Genomic DNA, 24,718 nt, shown 5'->3' with positions numbered 1-24,718 from the left:
GGTAGGGGGAATAGCAATCTACCCTTTCTTCATGCGGTCTTTCTGCCATCAGGGGACGCTGGAGCAGATCCTGGAGTGAATCTGGCCAATATATATAGTTTGCAATGTGCTTTGGGATCCTTTAGGGTGAAAGGCATGATATGAATGTAAGGCATTATTAGCTTACTTTTACTAGACTGGCAGATGCTGTGTTGAATTCCAAGTGTGGCACCAAACACCAGTCAAAGCCAGGTATTAATGTAATGCAAACACAATGAACCTCACCTGGCCTACTAACAGGTTTCCATAGTAATGCTGAGCACCATAGTGTAAGAGAAATACCTTGGAATCAAAGGACGCAGCTTTTAACCATGTTTACTCACTGTCCCTTCCAGGACAGTGACTATTTTGCATCAATATTAAGCCCCCAGGGTTTTACAAGTGATCCTCCAGTAGAGCAGACATTGCAAATTAGAAACAAAAGGTTGTTCCCTGGGTAGCCATCATCTTTAATCCTTTCTCTAATGTGAAAACTCTGACATCAGGCTGCTTACTAGATTATGGGGGAAATGCTCAGCCGCAGGGTTGAAGAATTGTAGTGCTCTGGAACTCAGCCAAAGATACCAGTGCAGCCCTGGGGAGGGGTGGCGAGTGATTGCTAAATTGTTGAAATTCAAAGTTTCTTAATTCTTAACTGCTGTTTTACAGTAAAGGGCACTGGGAGTCAGCCATAGAGCAGCCAAACTGTATTTGAAAGTAGGCACGCTAGATTCCCAGTGCTGCTAGTCCTCCATAAATGGACTTCATTGATATCAGTGACAGTTTCAGGCACTGAGGGCTTGCAAGATCGAGCCCTAAACCGCATCATTTTGGATTTTATGTGCGGCTATTAACAAACAAAAGTCTGTTGTTGTTAACAGCATTTTATGTTCTTGAAATTATATGCCTGAATGGCAATGTATCAGTTTAAATGACATCCCAACCCTCTGTAGGATGATGTATACATAGAACAAAAGCTGTATTGTATCTCCAAACATTTATAGGAGAAGCATATCCTCAAAACCACAATCTCTGTCATGCAGTAGAATCTTGTACATCCAATTATTCTTTTACAGCACACCACAGAGTTCTCCCCACATTTCTCAGAAAAAGCTGTAATAGTTGTCTACTGTAACAAGGTCTTAAATTAACTTAAATGCCTGTTCTTTTTACCCAATGTACTGCTGTACATATCTAATACATTATGATGTATGATCCTTAGTAACTAAAACCAAACTAGACTTGTCAAAATGAAATAAGCCAAGTACATTTTGTGATGCAGTATCCTTTTTACTGTGTGTGTTTGCTCCCTTGCTGTTTCACAAATTCAGATAATCTGCAATGGGTGGGAATAAGGTCTCTCAAAAGTGATTAGTGCCTGATTTTCTGAGGGTGGTGGATGCTCAGGACTTTCAGAAAATCAGACCCTTTTACAGTGATGAATCTGGACAAAATGAAGGCACCAAACTCACAAGTCGCTTTTAAAAATCTTGGCCTAATTGTTTAATTACTTTTTAAAAGCCAAAATAGTTCTTTGTAATTTAATGTTAAAGACCTCAGAAGAAAGGCAATATCAGTATAAGAAAACCTTTCCTCTCTTATCTCCCCCTGGTACGGCTAGTGGCCTTTTCTGGTGTTTAGGAATTTACTTCCTGACAAATGTCAATGAACTCTAGGTTGTCTTTTTTTCTCAAGAATGCCTGTGGTCATCTGGCTTTGAAAAATCCTGCCTTTCAAACCAGCAATTTTCCTTGTTTACGCATTATAAGAAACAGATGGTGAGCCCACAAACTATCTATCCCAACATTCTCAAAACATTGCAACCATTTCATCTATGCAGAGCAACTAACAGGGACCAGCTTTGGCTCTGGTAAAACATGTAGCGAGCATACAGCAAACTCACAGCATTAAAAACAAAGACAATTGAGCTGGACCTTTATTCTGTTCTTGCTGAGGGCCGTGCTCCTCCGAAAGCAATTGCTTGGGCCTTTTCCATGCCAGTTGTGTGTTCTTTAACCAGAAAAAAGAGCTGAATATGCATGTACTTTGTAAAGTATCCAGTTCTGTGGTTCATTAAATCCCTTTTCCTTACACATAAGGGAAAAGCCTTTCCAGCATTAAATACTCAGCATTAAAATGGAAGGAAAAGTACCATAATGTTCCTAAATCAGATACAAACAGGCACATTTTCATGATTCCTGCAGATGGAGGTAGGTTTTAAAGTGCAGCTGATTTTTCATGGAAAATGTTATAAACCATTGGGCCAAATTTTATTCTCAATTTCACTAGTGTAAAGCTAGAATAATTCCACTAATGCCAATGGAACTACTTTGGATATACACTGCCCTGACTGAGAGCAGAACTGGGTTTATTTCCTTAGCACTCTCACATTATTTCAGTGCTTTACAATGGTGGGTACATCTCTTTGTCCTGCTTTACCAGTGAGGAATCTGAAGCACAGGCATGTAAAGTGACTTGACCAAAGTCACATAGAGAGCAGAGCTAAAAATAAAGCATAGGTGTCCCAATTCCCACTCCCAGGCTTTTACCACAGAGCCCCACCGACTCCTGCAATTTGGGGTTAAATATGGGGGAGGGGTAACAGTCTTTATTAAAAAATATGACAAAAGGACATTTGCATTCTTATCTGAAGGGCTAACTTCACAATGCTCACTGATGCCAGTGGGAGTGCTGCCCACCCCCCTTTCGGTCAGGTTAATCTGTGCCTGCTGCTAATTCCCTCCTCCTCTTCCCTGGCCCAATCTTGTTTCTATTGAAATCAGCTGCAATTTACCACTGGCATGGCCCTACTATGGAGGAAAGACACAGGTTGAAGAGGAAGAGTCTGATAGTTGTATGAGAAACTGGGAAAGTCTAAAGCTTTGAGGCAGAAAAGATGGCTAGAAAAAGTAAGTAAATGAAAGAAAACAGGCAGCTGCCTGTGTGGTAAAGTGCTTTTGTAAATGTGTTCAGAACAAAAACTGCAGTTGCTGGTACAGTCTTTCCCAGGCCCCTGGAAGGTTACATAACAGCCACCTGGCCCACTTTTGTTTTGCAAAGAGAAGCAAACAATCAAGGAGAATACAAGGAAATTACGTGAGAAAGGGAATTTGAAATGAAACGGTTTCCCCACTATCTTTAACTCTTTCTGGGCCTCTGAAGGAAAGAATGACATGAGTCATCGGGATAATTCACCGCACTCCATATAGACAGAGGGAAATGCATCTACTTAACAATTTTCTTCTGGGAACTGCTGGCTCATTTGAACAGCAAGAACATGTGTTAGAAACTGGTGTCTGAAGACAATAGGAGTACAGAAAGAACCTTGCTAATTAAATTCACTTGTTTTTAAAAATGAACCTAGTGTTTACTCCCTGCAAGTTTTCAGAGAAAAACAATGTAGCCAGATCTCAAATCACTAACTGACATTTATTTACCCTCTACTAAAAGCAGTATTCCCTGTCATAATAAATGAACAAAATACATATTATGAACAGTAACCTTGACTTTTTTTTAACTGTGTGTTTACTTATTAATAACCTACAATGGGTCTCCCAGCCTTAGTGGCAATCCACTGAAGTTTAGATATACTAGAGTTATTCTTACTTGACTATCAGGCTCCTTTCATGAGTTGCTGTAAATCCCATTGTTAAACATGCAGCCTGTTTGCAAAAGCCATTTTTAAGTGAAGTTTTAACCTAATCTAATTTTTAATCCAGGTTCACTAACTGACAGATGGTGTGGCTTGCCATAAAATGCTTACTCATAGTATCCTCAGCTGAGAGAATAGCTGCTTAATGGCCATGGAAACTGAGCTACCCCTAAATGAAGTCCCTTCAAGAAACGACTGAGACATACTCATACCTGGGGTACCAGGGGGTAAGCGTGCATAACAGTTTCTTGTACTGTACCTTGTTTGTGGCTAGGACTAGGACATAGCACTATATCCATCAACCCAACACCTACTGTAAGGAAAGATTAAATGAACAAAAGCATTTTCCTCTTGGGTGGAGTGAGATATATGCTCCATTGTCTGATGGAAAATTGAGAAGAATGTGAGATTCTGTAGTTTATAGCTCTGATTTTTTTAGGCTCTCATATGAATTTTCATAAAAATAGGCTTCAGATGGTGAGATATTAGTAAAGAAGGAGATGTGACAAATGCTACTCCTACGTAGAACTGTTTCATTTCATGTTACTGCATGCATCCTAAGAAACTCCTACTTACTTTTCTCCCACCATTTGTCTATCTGCTCTGCTTAGGTTCCAATCTTACAAAGACTTATGTATGTACTTTAACTTTATGCACTGTAAGTTCTAATTATGTTAATTCACAGTGCATGAAGTCATGCAGGTGTTTAAATTTCTGTAGGATTAGGGGCTTAAACTGTAAGCTTTTTAGGGCAGGAACTGTCTTACTATGGGTCTGTCAAGTGCTTAGTACAACGGGGACAAATCTTAGTTTGGGCATCTGTGCTATCATAATAAAAATACAAGTATTTTATTTTTTAAATCAGTGTTGATTTTTGTCTTTTTTGAGCCAGCTTAACACGTTTTAAGCTGTGAGCCTGTAAAATACAAAGCAGGAGTTGTGTAACTTGTTTTGAATATGCGGGAGAAGAGAGAGAGAGAAGGAAATAATGCACAGACCTTGATTCAAGCCAGAGAAGAGGGGTGATATGGGTACAGTCAACTTGGCCAGCCAAGATTTTACAACCTTCACCTAAGAAAACCACTTCTACTTAATTGTCACTCAGGGATAGGCCTGCCAGTTTATTACGTTATTTTTCAACTATGTATTAATCTTCATTTAAAGTACTGCCTGTCTTCTTACTAATTGATTTTTCGCTATGAAGTTATTTAAATGGCCTGATTCTTAGCCAGCATAAATGGACATAACTCTACTGACTTCCATGGAGTTATTCTGATTTATACCAGATGAAGCTCTAGCCTGGAATCATTCTACTCTGATTTGCTGCTGTTCTTCAGCTGCTTGTGATTTCAAACATACATAAAATACAAAGACCCTTTCTGCAGGCTTTGCAGAATGGGCACTTAAAGAGAAAAAGGATAATCATTTGTGCCACATTTTCACTTGGAAAAACATATTGCTTTTTATGACTTGATCCTTTCAGGATCTGCTCCTACTGATGTCAACATTAGCAAAACTCCCATTTACTTCAGTAGGAGCAGGATTCAGGCAGGCAGTCCTTGATTGCAGAGTAGGCTAGGAAGGGGGTGTTTCTGGGCCTCTGATAGAGTTCATTCTTTTCTATAGATACCGCTAGAGGGTCAGAACAATACTTATGAAGATAAATTTGCTGGGTTTTATTTTTTTGGATGGGAGGGGGTAAATGCACCAGATTGCACTAAATAACAAGTATTTAAGCGGGGGGGCGGGAGGGGATTCTCAGAAGAGGAAACTCATCCCAACACTTTACATGGACTTTATCTCCTCCCCTCTGAAAAATTAATCATTTCAGACGGAGTGACCTCATGATTTCTATATGTCAATGTACTCCCACAACCACTAAGGGTCTGATGCAGCACAACATTTGTGACATGAGAGGTCATGCACTCTGCAGTACTTGAAGAGAATGATTTGTGCATGGCTGGAAGGTTCCGGTGGATAAATCTCGTTGATAATGCTTTGGGCTCATCAGTCACTGGGAAAATATACTTTTGTGCTAAAGAACAAATAGTCCCTTTAGCAGCCTGTGGCTTAAATTCTGTTTGGAGCTAAAGTTTTTAGCTAATGATGGACAAAACTCAGTACCTCAATATTATGGTGACTGGCCCACTACAAATTTTTAAGATAGGACTTTTCTAATATGGGAAGACTAAATTGTCTAATGAAAGACAAAACAAGAGAATATAGAGACACAATTTGTTGAATGCAAAACATTTTACTGTTGATAATTATATTACTAGAAATTTTGTTGGAATATGTGGTTCTGTTGAAATAAAAATGCTTTGTGAAATTGAATCACATTAGCCAAAATTTTGTTGTGGAAGAAATTCCACCAGTGTCAAAACATCCTATTTTGACATTTCTGGAATGAGTTTTCATTTTGAATTTTTTAAATTTCGCCTTATATAATTCAAAGTGTTACAAGTTTTTAAATCTAAAGGATTAGTGCAATAATAAAAATGAATCTTAAAATATCTCATACTGATTTCCTTATGCTACCCCCTATTTTTCCCAGTTTGGACTGTGAAATGAATAGAGCTGTCTGAAGAACTGGAAATTGCCTTTCACAGGGGATTTCAGTTTTTAAAAATTTGTTTTTATTCTGATTAAGAACGAAACCTGAAAATTTTGAAATTCTCCCCAAGAAAATTAACACCCCCCCCATGAGTTTAGATCTATTTGACTTTTTTTACATTTTATATTCTAATACATAATAAACATTGCCATTTTGAAAGGAAAACTCAAAATGTTTTATTCCACAAATATTGAAACAAGATTTTCTGACATTATTGGAACTTCCCCCCTTTTTTCTCCAAAATGAAATTTTGTTGAAATCAGCATGATTTCAGAAAATGTTTAGATTTCAATAGAACTGATTTTTTTCTAATGGAAAACTATTCCTGCAAAGCTTTTTTTTTTTTTTTTTTTTTTTTCCAACCCCCTTTAGAAATTAGACGTGTTCCTTTTGATTAGATTCACTTTCAGTTAATAGTCAACTCCTCTTTCTGGTTCTCATGACTGTTTCCACTGCTGGGTTCCTTCAGGGGAATGTTTAAATCCTCCCAACCAAACATTTCATTAACTTTTTATAAATGTAACAAAACTTTCTTTTTGAAACTAATGACCTGATTCAGTGGGCAGATTCTGGTGCTCACGCAGAGTCCACCAGTGCGGATCAGATTGTTGGTTCTTTTTATGTAACTGGGAGAAAAAATATGCCCTGTTTTTTTCCAAATAGAACTGATTGAGATGAACTCTATGCCTCGTGAGAGGTTGTGAGTAATGTTGAGCTCATTTATTTACTCACACAGCAACGGTTGAGTAAAATGTGGGCTTTGCCTCACAATGTGTCTTTACAAGTCAGATCAGTGACTAACTTCCAACTACATCGTATTTCAGCTTGTGGGTGAGGGTTTCTTCACTCGGTGGTTTTTTAAAACACCAGGAGGCTAGATTAACTGCTGATAATTTCACATGCTTTTGTATCTGTAAATTACTGTTCTATTACTCTTGTCATATGGGAAGTTATAGTAAAACACTCAAACATTGTGAAAGATTGCATGCTTTCCTTGTTTTAAATATATATAAACAGTTTGCATTAAATTGGAAGGAATCACCCTTTGAGTACATTATATGAAATAGAGCACTGACTGTTGAGGCTAATGTTTCAGTTCATGCTGTACTCTGCAGTTTTGCTGTATGTTTAACACTAAAGCAACATTTTGTTAGGAAGGTTACAAATCCCCAAAGTAGAATTTGCAACATGAAAGTGAAAGAAACAGACTAATTGTATTGTTTTGAGTCATTTAAATGAATCGTATCACAGGAAACTGTGGTATTTTTGAAAGAGGATATATTTGTATGTTGTCTGAACATTTGTTGTTTGATTGCAAAACTTAGTACAAATGTTTTTTTTCCCTTTCGATATTAAAATATCCTGGCATAATAAATGCTGGGTTTTTTTTACCATGCTCGAAGTGTGACTCTTTATAGAATGTGAAACAAAAAATAATGGGGAGGGAGAATATTTCTGGAACAAATGTCATCTGCTGTTTGTTTCCTCCCAAATAAGACAGTAGTTGTTTAATTGGGAGGAAAAACGTCAGAACGTGGCTGAACTGGTGAACTGGCTTGCACTGCTGAAGTCTGGGCCAAAGCTGTCAGGGTGGTGCTGCTGGTGAGGAAATGAGTCTATGAGAAAGTAGAAACAACTAGCAGCAAATTCAAGTTCCTCAGGTGAGGCAAGTTCCTGCATTCCTTGTGTGCCTAAAAAACCCACTGAAGGCAGAGAAGGTTTGGAAAGGGCAAGGAACATGGCAGAGTGGGGTAGCAGTGGTTCTGTGCCACTATGGGCTTCTCTGCTCTTGGAAATTTACCAAAATAGCTATTCTGGAATAATTATTTCGAAATAGTTATTTTGGAATTAGCCCCTGGGTGTACATTCTTCTTCTGGAACAAGAGTGCCTTTTTCTGTTTTAGCTTAGTCCACTGTAGAAATGTTGATAGATCAAAATTCTGAAAAATTTCAGCTAGAAAATGCTGAAAGGTTTTGTTTTGGGACGGGTCGACATCCGCTTGTGTCACTGCAGTGCCTCATGGGAGTTGTAGTTCTGGGTCCTTCATGGCACCATTCTCTCCGATAGGTCCTGCTCCCTGGTTGGATGACATCTCCTAGGATGTATTGCAGGCTCCCTGTGACTGAGCTACTATAGGCGCATATTTAGTCCATATCAGGGGGGAGGGATAGCTCAGTGGTTTGAGCATTGGCCTGCTAAACCCAGGGTTGTGAGTTCAATCCTTGAGGGGGGCCATTTAGGGATTTGGGACAAAAATCTGTCTGGGAATTGGTCCTGCTTTGAGCAGCGGGTTGGACTAGATGACCTCCTGAGGTCCCTTCCAACCCTGGTATTCTATGATTTTGTCTTCTATTGAATTTTTGACAGAAAATTCTGCTGACATCTCTCATTTCCCGTGAAAAACTTTTGATTTTGATGAAACTCCACTTTCCAATGGGAAAACATTTTATTCGAAATTTTCTGACCAGCCTTTCTTCCAAGACAGTGGACACTGCCATAAAACAGTGAGAATAAGTGAGGGTTTGTTTTTTTTACTGTTGTTTTAGTGTTCAGAGCTGTTACTAACCTGGGGATGACTATACCTATTGTAAATAAAACATATACTTCTATAACACATTCCAACTGATGATATCAAAGGAATTTTCAAACAATGACTGTAGCCCTGCATATTTTACAGATGAGGTAGCTGAGATACCGAGAAGTTGCCCAAGATTACACAGAAATCTCTGGCAGGGGATAGAACCCAGGTTTCCTGACTGCCAGACTACTGTCCCTTAACAGCAAGACTCTCCTATCTTTTTGAGAGTATGAAGGGAGAGCAGGGCTAGAGGGAAACTTGTAAGAGAAGGCTTTTTATTCTTATTCCTTGGATACTCTTTACACTTACGAGCATGATAATTTTGTTATAAACCACCACTCAGCCAGAAATCCTCAATGAGGGATATTCATGAGAGATATTTTAAGCCATCCCTCATTATCTTAGGCAATTTAAGGTCATTTTTAAAAGGTGTTATTATGAGACGCGCTTACACAGCTACGTTCGAAACAACTTAACATTCCAGAATTGTTACATCACCACACTTTCCTGCCTCAGGACTTCTTTTTTGATTTGATTTGCAATTCCTGCCAGCAAGACATGTTACCTAAGCAAGGCTTATCTCTTTACATCATTTCTGCTGCTGATTTTCTATTACTTAAGGATAAACTATTCCTGCCTGATAAGAGTTTCCAAGTTGTTTGTGTAAAATGTTGTGTGGAGGCCAAACACCATTTTTATATGTAGAGTGCATAATAATATCGTTCTTTGAGAGGCAAATATCTTTCAATTCAGTAGCATTGCCAAGACCCACAACACACTGACAAGCAGAGTCTCTGTTCAAAGCAGGCACAGCAGCTTGCTTAGGACAGGAGGGGCAGGTGTTGCAAATCTGAGAAAAGATATTCGTCATTTTAGAAGTCAGAGCAAGGAGCCCTGGGATCAAGTGTTCAAGCTCTCTTTAATACTTAAAGACTGTTTTACCGATCCCTTGAGAGTACGGATTTGGGGTGAGAGATTGCTTCAGTATTCAGCCAAAGGAGTCAAGAGCAGAAAAAAGTTCCCTTTTAATTAGACTTTTCTTAGACAAAGGCTCTGGAATCTTGTGGCTACTGTGCTTTTGTCTTAGTGCAACAGTAGCATAAATAAATTGCAAAACAATATAGAGATTATTAGGAAAGACACACGTTTTATTTATTCCATCTCCTTCCCCCTTCACTCCCTGATCCATCTCAGAACCTTTCATATCCAGCAGACTTACAGCTCCTTTTCATTTCAGTGTAATTATTTTGGTCTAGAACATGTCTTGCTCATTTACAGCTAGAGGAAACTTCAGGAACTGGAAATGTGTAATGCTCACTGTCTGCAGCTAATCAAGGGAGGTCACTGATATTGAGTTTGTCATCCACTGAGTCTGTCGTTAATGGGTGATGGATGAGGAATCAGGGCTGTTGGTTCAAACCTCTATCAAGTCAGGATTAGAATAATCCTTTCCCGAGTAACTGGAGCACACGTAGGCCCACACTGGCTTCCTGTGTGGACCTGAAGAAGAGCTTCAGTTGTATTCAGTATCAATAATCCAGCAGATGTGATTCAGGAGAGGAAGGCAGGGCTGAACTGACAGGGGAATCATTCCTTTCAGCCAGTGCTAAGCAGGCTGGTAGCATCTAGTGCTGGAGATCAAATGCTTTATAAAACATACTATAGTCTATAAATAGTGGGCGGTATAGCAATGTATCTTCATGCAGTACAGATGTTCTTTCATAACTTACAAGGGACTAAATTAATCATGTTATAAGTCAGTCTAAACAAATGGTCTTTATTTTTCTTAGAAAATGACTCAGCCAGAAAAATGCAGATCCAGGCTTTCTAAAATCTAAGTTTAGGCAGGAATTTTAGAGGAAACAGGTGTTTTAGTGCCTCTGAGTTTGCATCCTGATAAGAAGTTTGCATTTAACAGTTGAACAGACCCAGGGTTTACATACTCATGCTGCATCCAGATATTTGTACAGAATGCCCTTTTGATTTCAGTGAGTAGCTTTGCACATGGAATGATAGCATAGTGTGGCCTCAGTTTGTCTAACTGTTTTTCAGACTAAGATTAGTTGCTCATCAATTACATTCTCCAAAGAGGCAATTTATCCAGGCCTCCTTCAACTGCTTTTGAAGGAGCTTAGTTATACAGCTTCAGGCAGAGGTCACTGAATGAGGTTGGTTACTCTCTAGTCTCAGGGATGGGGGAAGAAGAAATGAGGTGCGATTTCCACTAATAAAACCAGTCTAATTGCTCCAATAAAGATCATATCTCCACCTGTGAAGCAAGCCAGTAGTTTTCAGATGTCAATTTCATCCACCTGCAGATCCTCACACACAAAATGATGCTTTTCTTCCAAAAAAGAATAACTTTGAAAGTCCAAACAAACCTTTCTAGAACATGAGTTGAAATGATTTCACACCTCTTTGTTGCCTTTTTTGAAAATCTACTCATTAGCAATGAAAACAAAACTATAATAAGCCAAAAGTCTCAGAAGTTTTCCAAAGGCCCAAAATGGAAAAGTCTGAGTCTAGAAAGAAAAACACCTGACCTTCTTGCCAGTATAAACTTCAAGATGAAAGTTTAAACTATGGCACCTTCTGGTCCCTCACTTCCTGCTCAAGTCTCCCTCCCTCTTCTGTCTGCTCCAGGTTAATATGCATTTATTTACTGATGGCTGTGCCAGTCAGCTGTTCTACATCATGTGAAACAGAATGGGTTTTACAACACTGTTCCTCACCATGATACAGGTGCCCTGTATCATGCAGTAGGCACGTACACTGAAGACAATTGCCAAGTTTTATATTTACTTTAGGTTTTATATTAAAGTATCCCTTCTTATCACCATTATCTGGCTTCCTGTTCTTCCAGGTAGGGACATATTGTCACCACTTAATTTTTTTTTAAATGTCACATCCCATTGAGACCTCTCCATCAAGACTGTGCATCATAAAAACTGGGCATTTTATTTCATTACACAAGGTAAATATGGCTTGGCTAATGAGCAATACACCACACTGCCTTATGAGTTCTAAACTCTTATGCGCTAACAAAGGCAGTGGGTGGAGTCAGGGCCGACTCCAAGCACCAGCATAGCAAGCATGTACCTGGGGCAGCCAATGAAGAGGGGAGTGGCACGTCCGGCAGTTCGGCGGCAATTCGGTGGCAGGGCCGTCACTCCCTCTGGGAGCAAAGGAACTCCTGCCGAATTGCTGTCATAGAATGAAGCGGCGCTAGAGCTGCCGCCGAATTGCCACCGATCGCGATCGTGGCTTCCCCCCCCCCCCTGCTTGGGGCAGCAAAAACGCTAGAGCCTGCCCTGGGTGGAGTGTTATGGAGCGGATGTGCCTTAGGGATGGGATGATGTTACCACATCTGTCACCAGCCGCTCCTCTAGGAGCAGACCCAGAATAGTCTCCCTTTGCTATGGAGTCTGGTGCCCATTATGCACCTGACCTTTCTTCTTGTCCCTGTGCAGCATGTGTTCAAGCAGGAAAGAGGGGGATTTGCAGGAATAAATAGCAGCCCACTAAGAAGCAAAGTGAGTGTAAACCCAGCACATCATTCTTACTCATATATTTTTAAGCCCTCAGGCTCAGTCTTTTTATTTATTACCCTACTGTTGCATAATGCACATAACCTGCTTTGAAACAAAGATCTGAAGGTCAAGGCACCCACCTTGCTGTTGAAAGGTGAACCATCAGTACCACCCAAGCTTCTCTGCACAGATGGTGGGACTTGGTAAACATCTTGCTCCTGTAGACCATGGCCAGTAGGTACCTGGTAGATGCCCTGATTCAGATGGGAAGGTGGCACCTGGTATACCGAGTCCCAAGTTGAAGCCTGTGAGCTTGGCATTTGGTAGACTTTCTGCTGGTTATAGGCATGATGCATTGATCTTGAATTGGATGTGTCCTGGTTAGACGGACTATCCTGTACTGGGCCTATCAAAAGTTTCACCCGGTTGCCTGGAACAATGCCTTGTCGGCCATGTAAAGAGCAGAGCCACCATCCTTCCAGCCCTTCAGTGTTCTGTTCTATCACTGTCAAAATGTCTCCTTTGCGGAAGGCCAGCTCCTCTGCGCACTCTGGGACATTATCATACAAGGCTCTTGCCATAAGATTCTATAGAGAGATGGGGGTGGGGGGGAGAGAGAGAGAAATTGAACATGAATTAGAATTTCAACAGCACCCATTCAGAGCTTAAAGCACATTCAGTCCTGGATGCATCTAGCTTCCTGGGAGGAATAAGAATTGATTTAAAAAAAGAAGTTAAATAACATGAAAAAGACACAACATGGAATTTCTCCCTCCAAAAAACCCAGGAAAAATGCCAAGTTTACATTACAGATAGCATTGCTGGGAAATCTCTCAGCATCAATAACAGCCAGGTAGAGACTATCAGAGTATACCAATAACAAAAAGGCTTTTCATGTATGCTGTTGGCCTGAACGCAGAGGAATCCAGGCATTCCTGAGTTTTACTCCCCGCTCGGACACCTATTCCTCCTATTACTTTGAGCAAGTCAGGTCACTCCTCTGCCTTAGTTCCCCAATTTGTATAATAAGGGTAACAACAATACTTGCCTGCCTCACAGAGGTGTGCTGATTAACTAAATTACAGTTAGAGTCCTAGTCACCTGAAAGGAATTTTTCTAAGCGATATAATTCAGAAGATCAACTGGGAGAATATAATCTGAGGGCCTGAGTTTGTCTGAATGATCAGGGTGATTACTATTTACACTTACGAGCATGAGAATTTTGTTATAAACCACCACTTACTGGTGCTTGTTCTTATCCAAATCTCCCTTTCCTCATTCTTTCCATAATCTCCTTTGCCATGGAATGCTGTATAACACTTTCAGTCTTATAGAGATAAAATGTTCATTGATAATAATGCCCAAGAAATGCAGGGCAGGGCTTTTAGAGTATATCTTTGTTTCCCTCTGTGTACAATGAATATGCCTGTTGAGGGAATGCGCTCTCATCATTATTATTAAACATTTATATTTCCAAAATGTCCAGAGGCCCCAGTTGAGGTTATGGACACATTGCACTAAGTGTTGTACAAAACCATACTGTGCTGTCCTTATCCCAAAGCCCTTCCATCTAGTTATATAACTTTATTACACAAACCTATCCAAACATATCTAAAAATATGCTGTCGCCTTTCACAGACCAAACACACTTTCCCTCTTGCTCTCTCTTTCTGTATGCATGTCTGTCTGTCTGTCTGGCACATTCAGTACGGAGTAGTCAGCCAATGAGGTATTCAATGGAAAGTGGGCAGGCAGTGTATGCTGACATTCCTGGAACCCTCACAAAGGCCCTCAGCATTTCATTTCTTGGCTCTGGTGATGTTTCCAAGTGCGCTGGCAACTACTACTCCACGCCTGCCTGCTTTGCAGTGAAGGCAGTCGGCAGAGACAGTTATAAACTAATTGTAAGCACTTGGGAAAAATATAAGGGGTACTGTATTTGAAGTGCTGTAGTTAAAATATTTGGATGCAGTGCACATAAATGAAACCGTGCTAATTTATTGAAAGAAGGGATGTGGCTTGCTTCAACTGGCTCATGGATTTACCTTGCCTGATTTAAAAGGATGCTGACAAAGACTTTTTAATGATGGTTTGATTTGGTGTATTTTTATCCTTCCCCTCAGACATTTCAAAGCAATATTTTTTTATCCCCACTTGTCCTCTTTTCTCATTGATCTCCCTCCTTCCCCCATGCTTCTTAGAGAATATCCAACCTTACTTGGCTTTTCTTAGCTCAATGCTCCCCATAGCACATGAAGGACTAACTGGGGGGTGCAGAAGACGTATACATGAAGATGGGCAGGCCTGAAGTGGGTGCATGTGATTTGGTTTCATTTTTCCGAATGTGAGCTCAACTTTCAAAAGTTTGGGAACCGTTGGCTTAATTTGTCTTTTGTCAGCATTATCGCTGAGGTCAACATGAAATAAGGTTTGGTCTTACCTGGGTGGACAGAACAACCATTTTAAAACCATATTGCAAATTAAAGCTACAGCACTAGTGCCAAATTCCTCCCTGGGGTAAGTCTGTTCATATAATGCGCCTTTGATGATGAGAGATTTCAGTGGGGTTACTTCAGGGAGGAATTTGGTCCCTTTCTTTACAGGGCTGTAAGATTATCCTGTAGCATGGTTAGAGTTGTTCCATCTGCCCTGTTACATCACAATCCCCTGACTATAAAGATTTTTCTGTTAAGTTGGGCCCTAAGAAGTTCAGAAGGGAAGGACTCTGGTGCAGTCTATTTAATCGGATTAATCTATTATCTATCTACATGTACTTCTAATGTGCCTTTCACTGTAGTGATTAGATCTCAAGTCTCAGTCCTTTTTGGCTAGCTGTGGCTGTTTAATGGGGCCTTTGAAGGTGGAGTGGTCAAAGATGGGGAAAGAGAGGAGGAAGACTGCAGAAGGTCCACCAAAATTTCCAAAGTAAATCAAGAATAAATGACTGGCTAATCCAAAAAAACAAAACATTAAAGATTTGAGAGACCCAGATAGTTTCTATGGAACAATATGTCAGACAAAGCCTTGAGCTATGCTAGTATTACAGAAGATAAAAATTCCCATGTGAAAATCTTTCTAGTGGCTTATTATCTTTTCCCTATGACCTGCTCCCCATCCGGTTAGAAATATGTTAATGTTTTCTAGGTCTGTCTCAAGTACTGCTTCATTGCAAATACTTTCCGGGCCTCACTGTCCGTGTTAACTGAGGCACCAGCAGGTCAGTTATCCTAATTTGTTGTCAGTTATTTCACACCAATGTCCTCAAGTGCTTGCAGAGATTAGCATTTTGAAAATGGCTCTCAGCAGCACCATCAGTGCCAGGGAACAATGCAGCACGTATTGACTTGCAGGGGAATATTTTCAGCCAACGGTGAATGACCATCAGGAGTTTTTGACATTCATCTAGCGCCTGCCTGTAAGTAGGTGGGCCCAGTAAGTAGTAACTACATTGACTGCTCACTTGCCATTGCAGATATTTCCCTTGTGCCATTCCCCTCCCAGAGACAGAGCAAACCTTCCAGGTCCTGATTCTCACTCAATGGGAAGTTCTTTAGTTTCCTGGAGGGAAATAAGACATTCCCCCAGTGCTACATTCATTAGTGTATTTGGCTGTAGAAAAAATTAATCCACTCACACAAGCGAGTAGGCAATAACTTTTGAAAATCACAGCCCTTCCCCCCGCACCAGAAGATGAAAGCTGGTTATTTATAGTTATGGTGGTGTCCAAATGTTACCTTTGCTGCCCCAGGCATCAGTTACTCAGCCCTGCTCATCATCATCACCACCCCCACACATCAGACTACAAGGCTGTGCCATTTGTCAGTATACTACTTCCTGCCTGTCTCATAGTCATTTCTTCTCTGAAGAGTCGTTTCTTTCTCTTCAGAAACACAGAGGAGTAAACAAGGCATGACTGAAAATACCAACCCACAAATCCCGTTTGAAACACATTTTATTTTTATGTGCAGGGAGGGATTTCGAAGTTGCTAAACTTCCCAGGCTAAATCTTGTACTGTCTGCACATGGATGGTGCCGGGTGCAATCAATCAATATGGATTAGTGCCGCCATTTAAATCAGAAGGAGCAGATGACACTCCCTTAGAATTTAGGAACAATTTGGAGTCCATGTTTGAATTTAGCTGTTTGAGGAGCCTTATTTCATCTAGTCTGATTCAGTGCATGTGTTAGCCCATTGGGGACCCTAAGCTGGACTATTTCCCACCCACCTCCAAAACAAACAAACACACACACACACACACACACACACACACACACACACACACACACATAATTAATAAGGGGGCCCTTGAGCTGTTCAGGGCTCTGAGCAATTGCTTGGTCTGTTTATGCCTAGTGCCGGCTCTGTCTCCTGTCACAAGATGTTCTTCTTGATCAAATAATTCCAATACTGGGGAAGGTTCTGATCTCACTCACATGATCAATGCCAATCCCACTAAGGTTGGTTCCTTCCAGAATTACAGCACAAACAGACCTTTCAAGTCTTCCCTGATGGGACTCTTTGTTCTACTGTCTCTTCTCTTTGCCTACAATTCTTTACTTGCCTTTTACTTTTTAAATGAGCACATTTCAAAATACTGTAATGCTCAGTAAATTGTCCATTCAATCAGCCCATGTGAATAATAACTTCTCCTGCCGAATCAAACTATGGGAACCATCTACATGTCAAGCTGGAGATGTAAATTCCCATCGGAGGAGACATATCGGTGCTAGTTCTGATCGAGCTAGCATGCTGAAAACTGAGCGTAGCCATGGCTGTACAAGGGGCAGGAGGGACTAGCCTCACCCAATACATACCTATCCTCTTGGATGGGTGCGCACTTTGGGCAGCTGCTGTAGCTGCCTTCTATTTTTAGCACACTACCTTAAAGGTAGCTTGGGCAGGTGTGTCTTTTTGAGGTGGAATTTTCACCTCCGGCTTGAAGTATAGATATGCCCTCTATCCTTCAATTAAACCCTTCAAGAAAAAAATCAGTAATGTAGAGGAGCTTACCAATGTCCCATTAAGGTCAACAAATCTTAAATCTTTTGGACCCAACCTGTCAGTTCTAGAGTTGAGAAACCCCTTTTGAAGATATTCTACTTCAAGCTCTCTCCTTTTTAAACTAAAAAGATGTTAGCTCAAGTACTCTGTATTATTATAAAGAAAGTATTGCAGAGAAAAAAGACCTCTCTCTGGTAGCCAGGTCCCAAACTGTGTAGGGCTTTATAGACAGGGCCGGCTCCAGGCACCAGCACAGGAAGCAGGTGCTTGGGGCGGCCAATGGAGAGGGGCAGCACATCTGGGTCTTCGGTGGCAATTCTTTTTTTTTTTTTTTTTTTTTTTTTTTTTTTATGGAGATATCCCATCTCCTAGAACTGGAAGGGACCTTGAAAGATCATCGAGTCCAGCCCCCTGCCTTCACTAGCAGGACCAAGTACTGATTTTGCCCCAGATCCCTAAGTGGCCCCCTCAAGGATTGAACGCTCAACCCTGGGTTTAGCAGGCCAATGCTCAAACCACTGAGCTATCCCTCCCCCTCAGTCCCTTTCAGAGGGAAGGACCACCACCAAATTGCCACCGAAGAATGAAGCGGTGCGGTAGAGTTGCCGCTGATCAGTTTTCTTTTTTTCTTTTTTTTTTTTTTTTCCCCTCTTCACCACTTTGGGTGACAAAGCTGGAGCCAGCCCTGAAATTATAGATAAAAAGCAACACCTTAAATTCTACCTGGAAACTATTTGGAAGCCAGTGCAGATTTCACTAGTGCGATATACCTTGCACATGAAGCAGCACTTAGTAAAGAAAGTGGCAGTTGGCTTGTTAAATTTCTAAATGGTGTAAACCCACATAGGATGCATTTCTAGCAGTTTAATCTGTAGGTGTCAGAGGCATGGAAAGCTGTAGCAAGGACCAAATCCAAGAGAAAAGGTTTCACCCTTCTTCTTCACAAATACAGAAAGAACCGTCTTGCCCGCAGCTGCTACATGAACACCCAGCCAAGGACATTATCTACAAACTGTGAACCTAAATGATAAATGGCAGGCATACTTAGTCCATCAGGGCATTGAACCAAGAGTGGCCATTTCTTTTGGTTGCTTTCCACAGTCGACAAGCACGAGTTTTAGCTGGGTTAAGACTCAGCTAATTATCCCTCATCCAAGCCTGATAGTGTGGCTGGGGAGGGGGAGGCAGAGTGAGGGCAACCAGCTTCAGCAGTGTTACTAAGCATGCTTGGTCCATGTGAGCATGCTCAGTACAAGCCAACCAGCAATTCTGGGGGAGTACGTGACCCCATGCGTCGTCTCTGGTTAAGACTCTGCTAATTTTCCCTCATCCAAACCCCTATCTCAGCCAGTGTGTAAGTCTGTTAACGGCACAAGTCAGATTAGAGGTGATGAAGACATGGAACCTGATGCAAGATTCCTTTGATATCAATGGGCTTTGTTTGACCAGGCCCACAGAGCTGAATATCATTAGGACACTGTAAGCAACTTAAGTCCATTCTCCCTTACTACCCCTGTTGTAGCTTCATAGGATGTGTCTACATAGCACTTTGGAGTGAGCCTCCCGGCCCAGGTTGGCAGACTTGGGCTAGTGGGGCTTGCACCAATGCACTAGAAACAGCTGTAAAGACAGCTTTGAAGTTGCAGCTCAGGCTGGAGCTCAGGCTCTGACGTCCACCCACCTCCCCTAGGCTTCAGAGCCTGAGCTGCAGCTTCAAAGCGCTGTCTCTACAGCTATTTTTAGAGCACTAGCACCTGAGTCTGTCAACCCCGGCTGGGAGCTCTCGCTCCAAAATGCTGTGTAGACATACCCTCATTCTCATTAGCAGGCGGGGTTATTTTGGGTTTAATGTAGATGTACTCCTTGGGGCAGGGATCCATACATTCTGGAACTAGGGGCTTGAAGTGGTTTTCATCATATACGGGGTTTACAGTTTGGTTCAATGGCTTTCAGCATCCCCGCTATACAAATTGTTCCAGGACTTTACTTGTCTGAAGTATCAAGCACTGAATAAGTATTAATGTTACTGCCTGAAGCTTGTTACGCTGAAGGCAAAGGCCCAGCAGTGGCCTCTTTATATGATGAAGGGTTAAAGAGCACATTAAGGCTACTTCCTTAACAACTGAGGAAATCAGCTGTAGGTAGCAGAGCTGATGAGAAACTTTTCTTTGCGTTTGTTTTGTCGGGGGGGGGGGGGGGGGAATTGTACAAAAGGCCCTTTATATTTCTAATACAACATGCAGTAATTGTTAATGAAAGGCCAGGAGCTAAAATCCCACGTTTGAGATGGGCGCTCTATCAAGCGGTAGTGGAGAAGGGAATATATAAGGTGAAAGTGAGATCCATTGCTTTAATGATACTGTAATGAAGGCACCCAAACTTGGCTCAGCTGAGGAACCCAACTGTGCTTCCAAAAATGGAGCAGATTGCAGTCGCTCTTTGGTTCAAGGAGCAGGCTGCTTAGATCAAGATGGCGCATCAGTGTTCTCGACCCCTTTAGTAAAGCTGAAGGTAGCTGTGGGCCATGATGTAAAGCGGTGTGGGCCACTTACGGCTTGTAGGCTGTGCTTTGCACCCCCTCCCCAATGCCATAATGGTACAACAGCCAAGCCTGAACAAGTGCTCCTGGGCCCTTACAACAAATCACTGGCTGTGAAAAGCAGCTCCGCCATAGGCTGTGTTCTCATCGTAACATTCCAGTAACATTGTGGTAAACCCCAGAGGCCTCAGCTGGGATCAGGGCCCTATTGTGCTAGGCACTGTACAAACGTGATGGTCTCTGCTCCAAAGAGCTTAAACTCATCCTAACCTTGCGTGTTTAAACATTGAGAGTTACCTTCCCTGAGGCTATTAAAAAAGCAGGGATGTTAGGGAAACCTTGTCCAGTCACCAGTGAGTCAAATTCTGTGCACTGGAACAGAAAGGAAGCCTGATCCTGGTGGTTGTAGCCTAGAGGTTTAGCTGGAGAATGTGCTGTAGAAGTGGCTTGGAAAAGCATGTTGGTGGCAGCTGATTAGGAGTTTTATATGAGAGACCTAAAATGTACACAGATAATTTCTGGTTGAATGCAGATTAGAATCCTGTCACCCCAAATACTGTCCGTTTTTGAGATAAAAGTACAATTTAAAAGAACTAGCTGGTCAAGTATTTTGCCCATCAACAGTGTTTTCAGGATCCCTAAATTCTATATAATTCCAAATAATCTCAATTTAAAAAAAACCCTAATTATAAAATATTAAAAAATCCTCAAACCAGCAGCTATTCTCGCTTTAAGACACTTAGTAGAATAGCATCCCAAACTGCAGACCTGGAGGAATTCCATCATTGTAAACACAAATGCATTTGCCAGCAAAGACAGACTGAGAGAAGGATTTGTTGAATGCTGGACTCAATAAAGTGTTTTCTTCCTTAAATTTCTGAAGAGAAACAAGACTAGGCAGCCAGTAGTTCACTTGCACGGCAAAGGCAGGTTGGAGCAGGTTTTAAAAAGTTATTTAGGCACCTAATAGACACTTACTTGTATCTTTGGGATTTTCAAAAGAATTTAGGCATTAAAACTAACAGGAGTTAGGAGCCTGGGATCTAGAAGGATTCTGTATTTGAATGGCATTACTATGGGACCATGTATTTTTGAAACTCCCACTAGGCACCTATCTGTTTCTTTAGATACCAAAATACCATTAAAATCTGGCATGCTGTCCTTTTGATTTGTTTGTTCTTCAGAGCAGGGACGTAAGATGATGCTCTGACACTTCTGATGCAACGAAAAGGGAAAACGTGGCTAGTAGGGCTGTAACTGCTAAAGAGAGAAAAAGACAAGGTGAGAGGGAGAGAACTGCGGAAGGGTCCGTTTCTTCTGCTAGTTTAAACAGGGAGGATGACGTAGGTAACAAGACTGTGCTGGGTGCACAAGGCCATAAAGCAAACACTGAGGAAAATAGTGAGATAATAAGCAACGTATTATGGATTAAATACAATGGGTTCTTTAAAGGCAAAGTACTATGGTGCAAATGTCACAGTGCAGCATCAACATTTAACTCCTCACCAGGCTGTGCTAATGAATGAGGAAAAGGTTTAACTGACCACGCTTTTGCCAGAATCTCATGCTACTGTGGCGGAAGTGCGTGAAAATGTTCCTGAGCACGTACACTTATGTGTACACATGTATGTGGGCTGACTAACTTTTCTTTTTTTTATTACTGCCACCTGCATGCACGCAGGGTTTATAACTATCTCTTTTCCTAAGCAAAGAAGGGCGAGACTTCTCATTTCTGTTATCAGACAAGCTACCTCAAACTCCAAACAGCCCCTTTTCTGTGTTTAGACAGTTGCAGGAAAAGGGAAAGAAAACAGAAATAAAGGAATGACGTGAGTGTCTACGCACAACCGATGGCTTTCATTTGACCAGATAATTTTTAATCTCCGATAACATGATTTTATATTGAGTCTCCTGGTTTTTTGGTTTGTTTGGGTTTTTTTCAGTATCTTTTGTTTCTGCTTCAAGTCACTAAGTAAATTTCAGGGGTCTGATGTTAGCTTCAGGAACCCAGCATTTATGTTACACTGCCCCTTATATAGTGCTGTGAAGCATAATCACAGTGTCTTTGTCTCACTCCTTCTCCATCAGAGTGGGGGCAGAGGGGGGGAACCAAGTGGAAAATGCAATACAGAGTGTCCTAAAATAAATGACTTAGACACAAGCAGTGCCGGGGCCCACTCAGAACACACCAGTAGAGAGAGACGATCATGCTGTATTGTGCCTGTTGACAAAGACCAGCTTCAGTCTCAGAGTTATCAGGCAGTTTTGCATCAGTTCTTTTTTAACTTCTGCCTCCCTGCCCATTTCCTTCATCACTGCCCTAGGATAAAGGAGCTATTGTACTGAACTTTCAAGGAAGAAAACTATTGAAGCACTGTAGGTAACAAGTCTATCTGTAAGAAACTGGGTTTTATTGGGCTATTTCTTCTGAGACACTAAAAAGAATCATTTGGCTCCCATGGACTTTAAGGCCAGATGGGACCATTATGACCATCTAGTCTCAAACTGTGGGTCAGGACCCCAAAGTGGATCGTGACCCCATTTTAATAGGGTCGCTAGGGCTGGCATTAGATTGCTGGGCCTGGGGCTGAAGCCGAAGCCCTAGCCTCACTGCTCAGGGCCAAAGCTGAAGCCCAAGCCGCATCACCGGGGGCTTCAGCCCAGAGCAGCGGGGCTTGGGCTTTGGCCTCCTCACCCGGGGTGTTGGGGCTCAGGCGGGCTCAGGCTTCACTCCCTCCTCCTGGGGTCGTGTAGTAATTTTTGTGGTTAGAAGCGGGTCACGATGCAATGAAGTTTGAGAACCCCTGACCTCCTGCACATTGCAGGCCACAGAATCTCACCCACCCATTCCTGTACCAGACCCCTAACCTCTGACTGAGTTACTAGAGGGATTGGAGCTCAGTATGTGGTAAACTTGTTATGAAAAGAAGGTGAGGTAGTGCTGCAAGCTATGTAGGTACAGGAGACAACACTTACAGACCTGAGGTGGTTTGAGTATATTACGGTTTTCTGCCACCAGTATCTCAAAGTCAGACCTTCTGCCTCAGGGGAGGTTTTCTGCTTGCCTTCCCGAGTGAGGGACAGACAGTGAGTGCAGCAATCACAGCTTCTGGTATGTATGGGTGCATATAAACACACGGGCAGGCATATGGACACCTAGTGCGTATTCACCTAGGGAAAGAATTGTAAAATGGCCTAGAGGCCAACAAAGAAGGGTTTTGTAAATGCTTTTCCATCCCTTAGTTGGACTGGCTGCTGTCCTGAGGTGTAAGCTGCTGTGTGGAGGGAGGGCTCCCTTGCCTCAGAGAGCTGGTAACAAAAGGGAGAGACAGTGTGCATAGGCTTCACAGCACCAGCCCACTGCCCTGCTTTTCTACCTCTCTCACTTTATGCCACAAAAACAATAAATGTGATATTTAAAAAGAGACTCTTCCGCCCCTCCCCCCGGTGAAGTGGTAGCAGCCAAAATAATTAGAAGTCTTGTTAGCTGAAATTAAGGCATTTTCCTACCATAGTTTGGGAGCGTTGTTTTTTTTATTATTATTATTATTATTATTTATTATTATTTTTTTATTGCTAATGAAAGTGAGGGTCTCCTAGCACCAGCCTCAGCCAGGCCTAATAAGGGAAGGTCTTCAGTCCTAAGTACCCTGCCATTCCATTCCTGTGCATCTTTGGAGCAGTCATGCTACAATATGCCAATTTGTCTGGAGGTTATGTGATGTGGAAAATCTTTGGTCTGCAGAGGAGAAAGGCAAGTGTATTATTTCAATGTTCCACTGAGCTGTCCCAGCCCTTTGTCTCGCGTGAAAGGTCTGCGTTTCAGAGACTACTCTGGACTGTAGGAGGTGTGTGCATTTTGTGTGGTGTGTGTGTGTGTGTGACCAGTTGCTAAGATGGCAGGGATAAAAACTGGAAACAAACTCTCTTTAATGGCAATATTATGGTATATAAAAAGGTGGGTTACAGGGTTAAAGGTGGATTACAGGGTTAGGTGTTTTTAGTTTACCTCCTGCTTTTTCCTATTGGCATGTTGGGCCAAATTCACTGCAGGCACAACACCCATTGACTTCAATGGGAGTGGCAGGTGGTCAGCTCATAGGATGATCAGGCCCCCATCTCACTCTGGCACGTAAGATGTTGATGTGCTCCATGAATGGATCCCAAATGGGGATTCAAAGTTAGGGTCCAATCCTGTGAGGTAACTGAGCACCCTTAACAATGAAGGGCCTGTGTCCCAAACCTATAATAAAAGTAACTCCATGTCAAAATAATGGGAGCTATTCCTGTCCTGCAACACACACTTCATTGGGCCCTAGGTGTGGAGGGCATTTAGCACCTTGCAGGGCTGAGCTCTTTGAGGGTCTAGTAGAAAATCTGTGGCTCAGATAAGTCAGATCTTGGTGGTAGTTTCCAGAGGAGGGTGTAATGCACAATGATGAAAGCCATCCACTGGGGAAAGGGAGGGAGATACTGAAAGGAGAAATAAGGAGAGTTTCAAACCAAGGATGAGAAAGCGCTCTAGTGCTTTACCCTGTGTGAATAAAATACCTCATTGTTCCCCGCTGAGTTGGTTCAACAGCAACATATTTCTGTGTTTGATGTTTTCAGCTGGACATGTGATTTAAAAAAAAAACTCCTCCACTTTCTGGTTAAATTGTAATGCCCTGTAAATGTAACTATATTCCTGGAAGAGCAATAAACCACATCTCTACATCATCTAAGTGAACTGGAGGAAGTGGGGGTTTTTGTTGTTGTTTTTGCTTCTCAGACTGTGATAAGGA

General features: G+C 41.8%; 1 protein-coding gene across 4 annotated transcripts in view; it reads right to left on the bottom strand.

Moving 5' to 3' along the window:
* NEDD9 (neural precursor cell expressed, developmentally down-regulated 9) overlaps positions 1-24,718 on the bottom strand; it is a 129,356-nt gene that overhangs the window by 11,990 nt on the left and 92,648 nt on the right. For all 4 annotated transcript variants that reach the window (XR_008443982.1, XM_054019815.1, XM_054019816.1 and 1 more), the window contains one exon: positions 12,534-12,980. Coding sequence is in view for 3 of the 4 variants with exons in the window: in XM_054019815.1 (XP_053875790.1) it covers positions 12,534-12,980 (447 nt within the window). In the remaining variant the exon portion in view is untranslated. The remainder of the gene's footprint in view (positions 1-12,533; positions 12,981-24,718) is intronic.

This window comes from Malaclemys terrapin, chromosome 2 (genome assembly GCF_027887155.1).
Source record: "Malaclemys terrapin pileata isolate rMalTer1 chromosome 2, rMalTer1.hap1, whole genome shotgun sequence".
NCBI classification, from domain to species: domain Eukaryota; kingdom Metazoa; phylum Chordata; order Testudines; family Emydidae; genus Malaclemys; species Malaclemys terrapin.
Note: the sequence above shows the minus strand (reverse complement) of the source record. Positions and strands in the feature narration are given on the sequence as shown.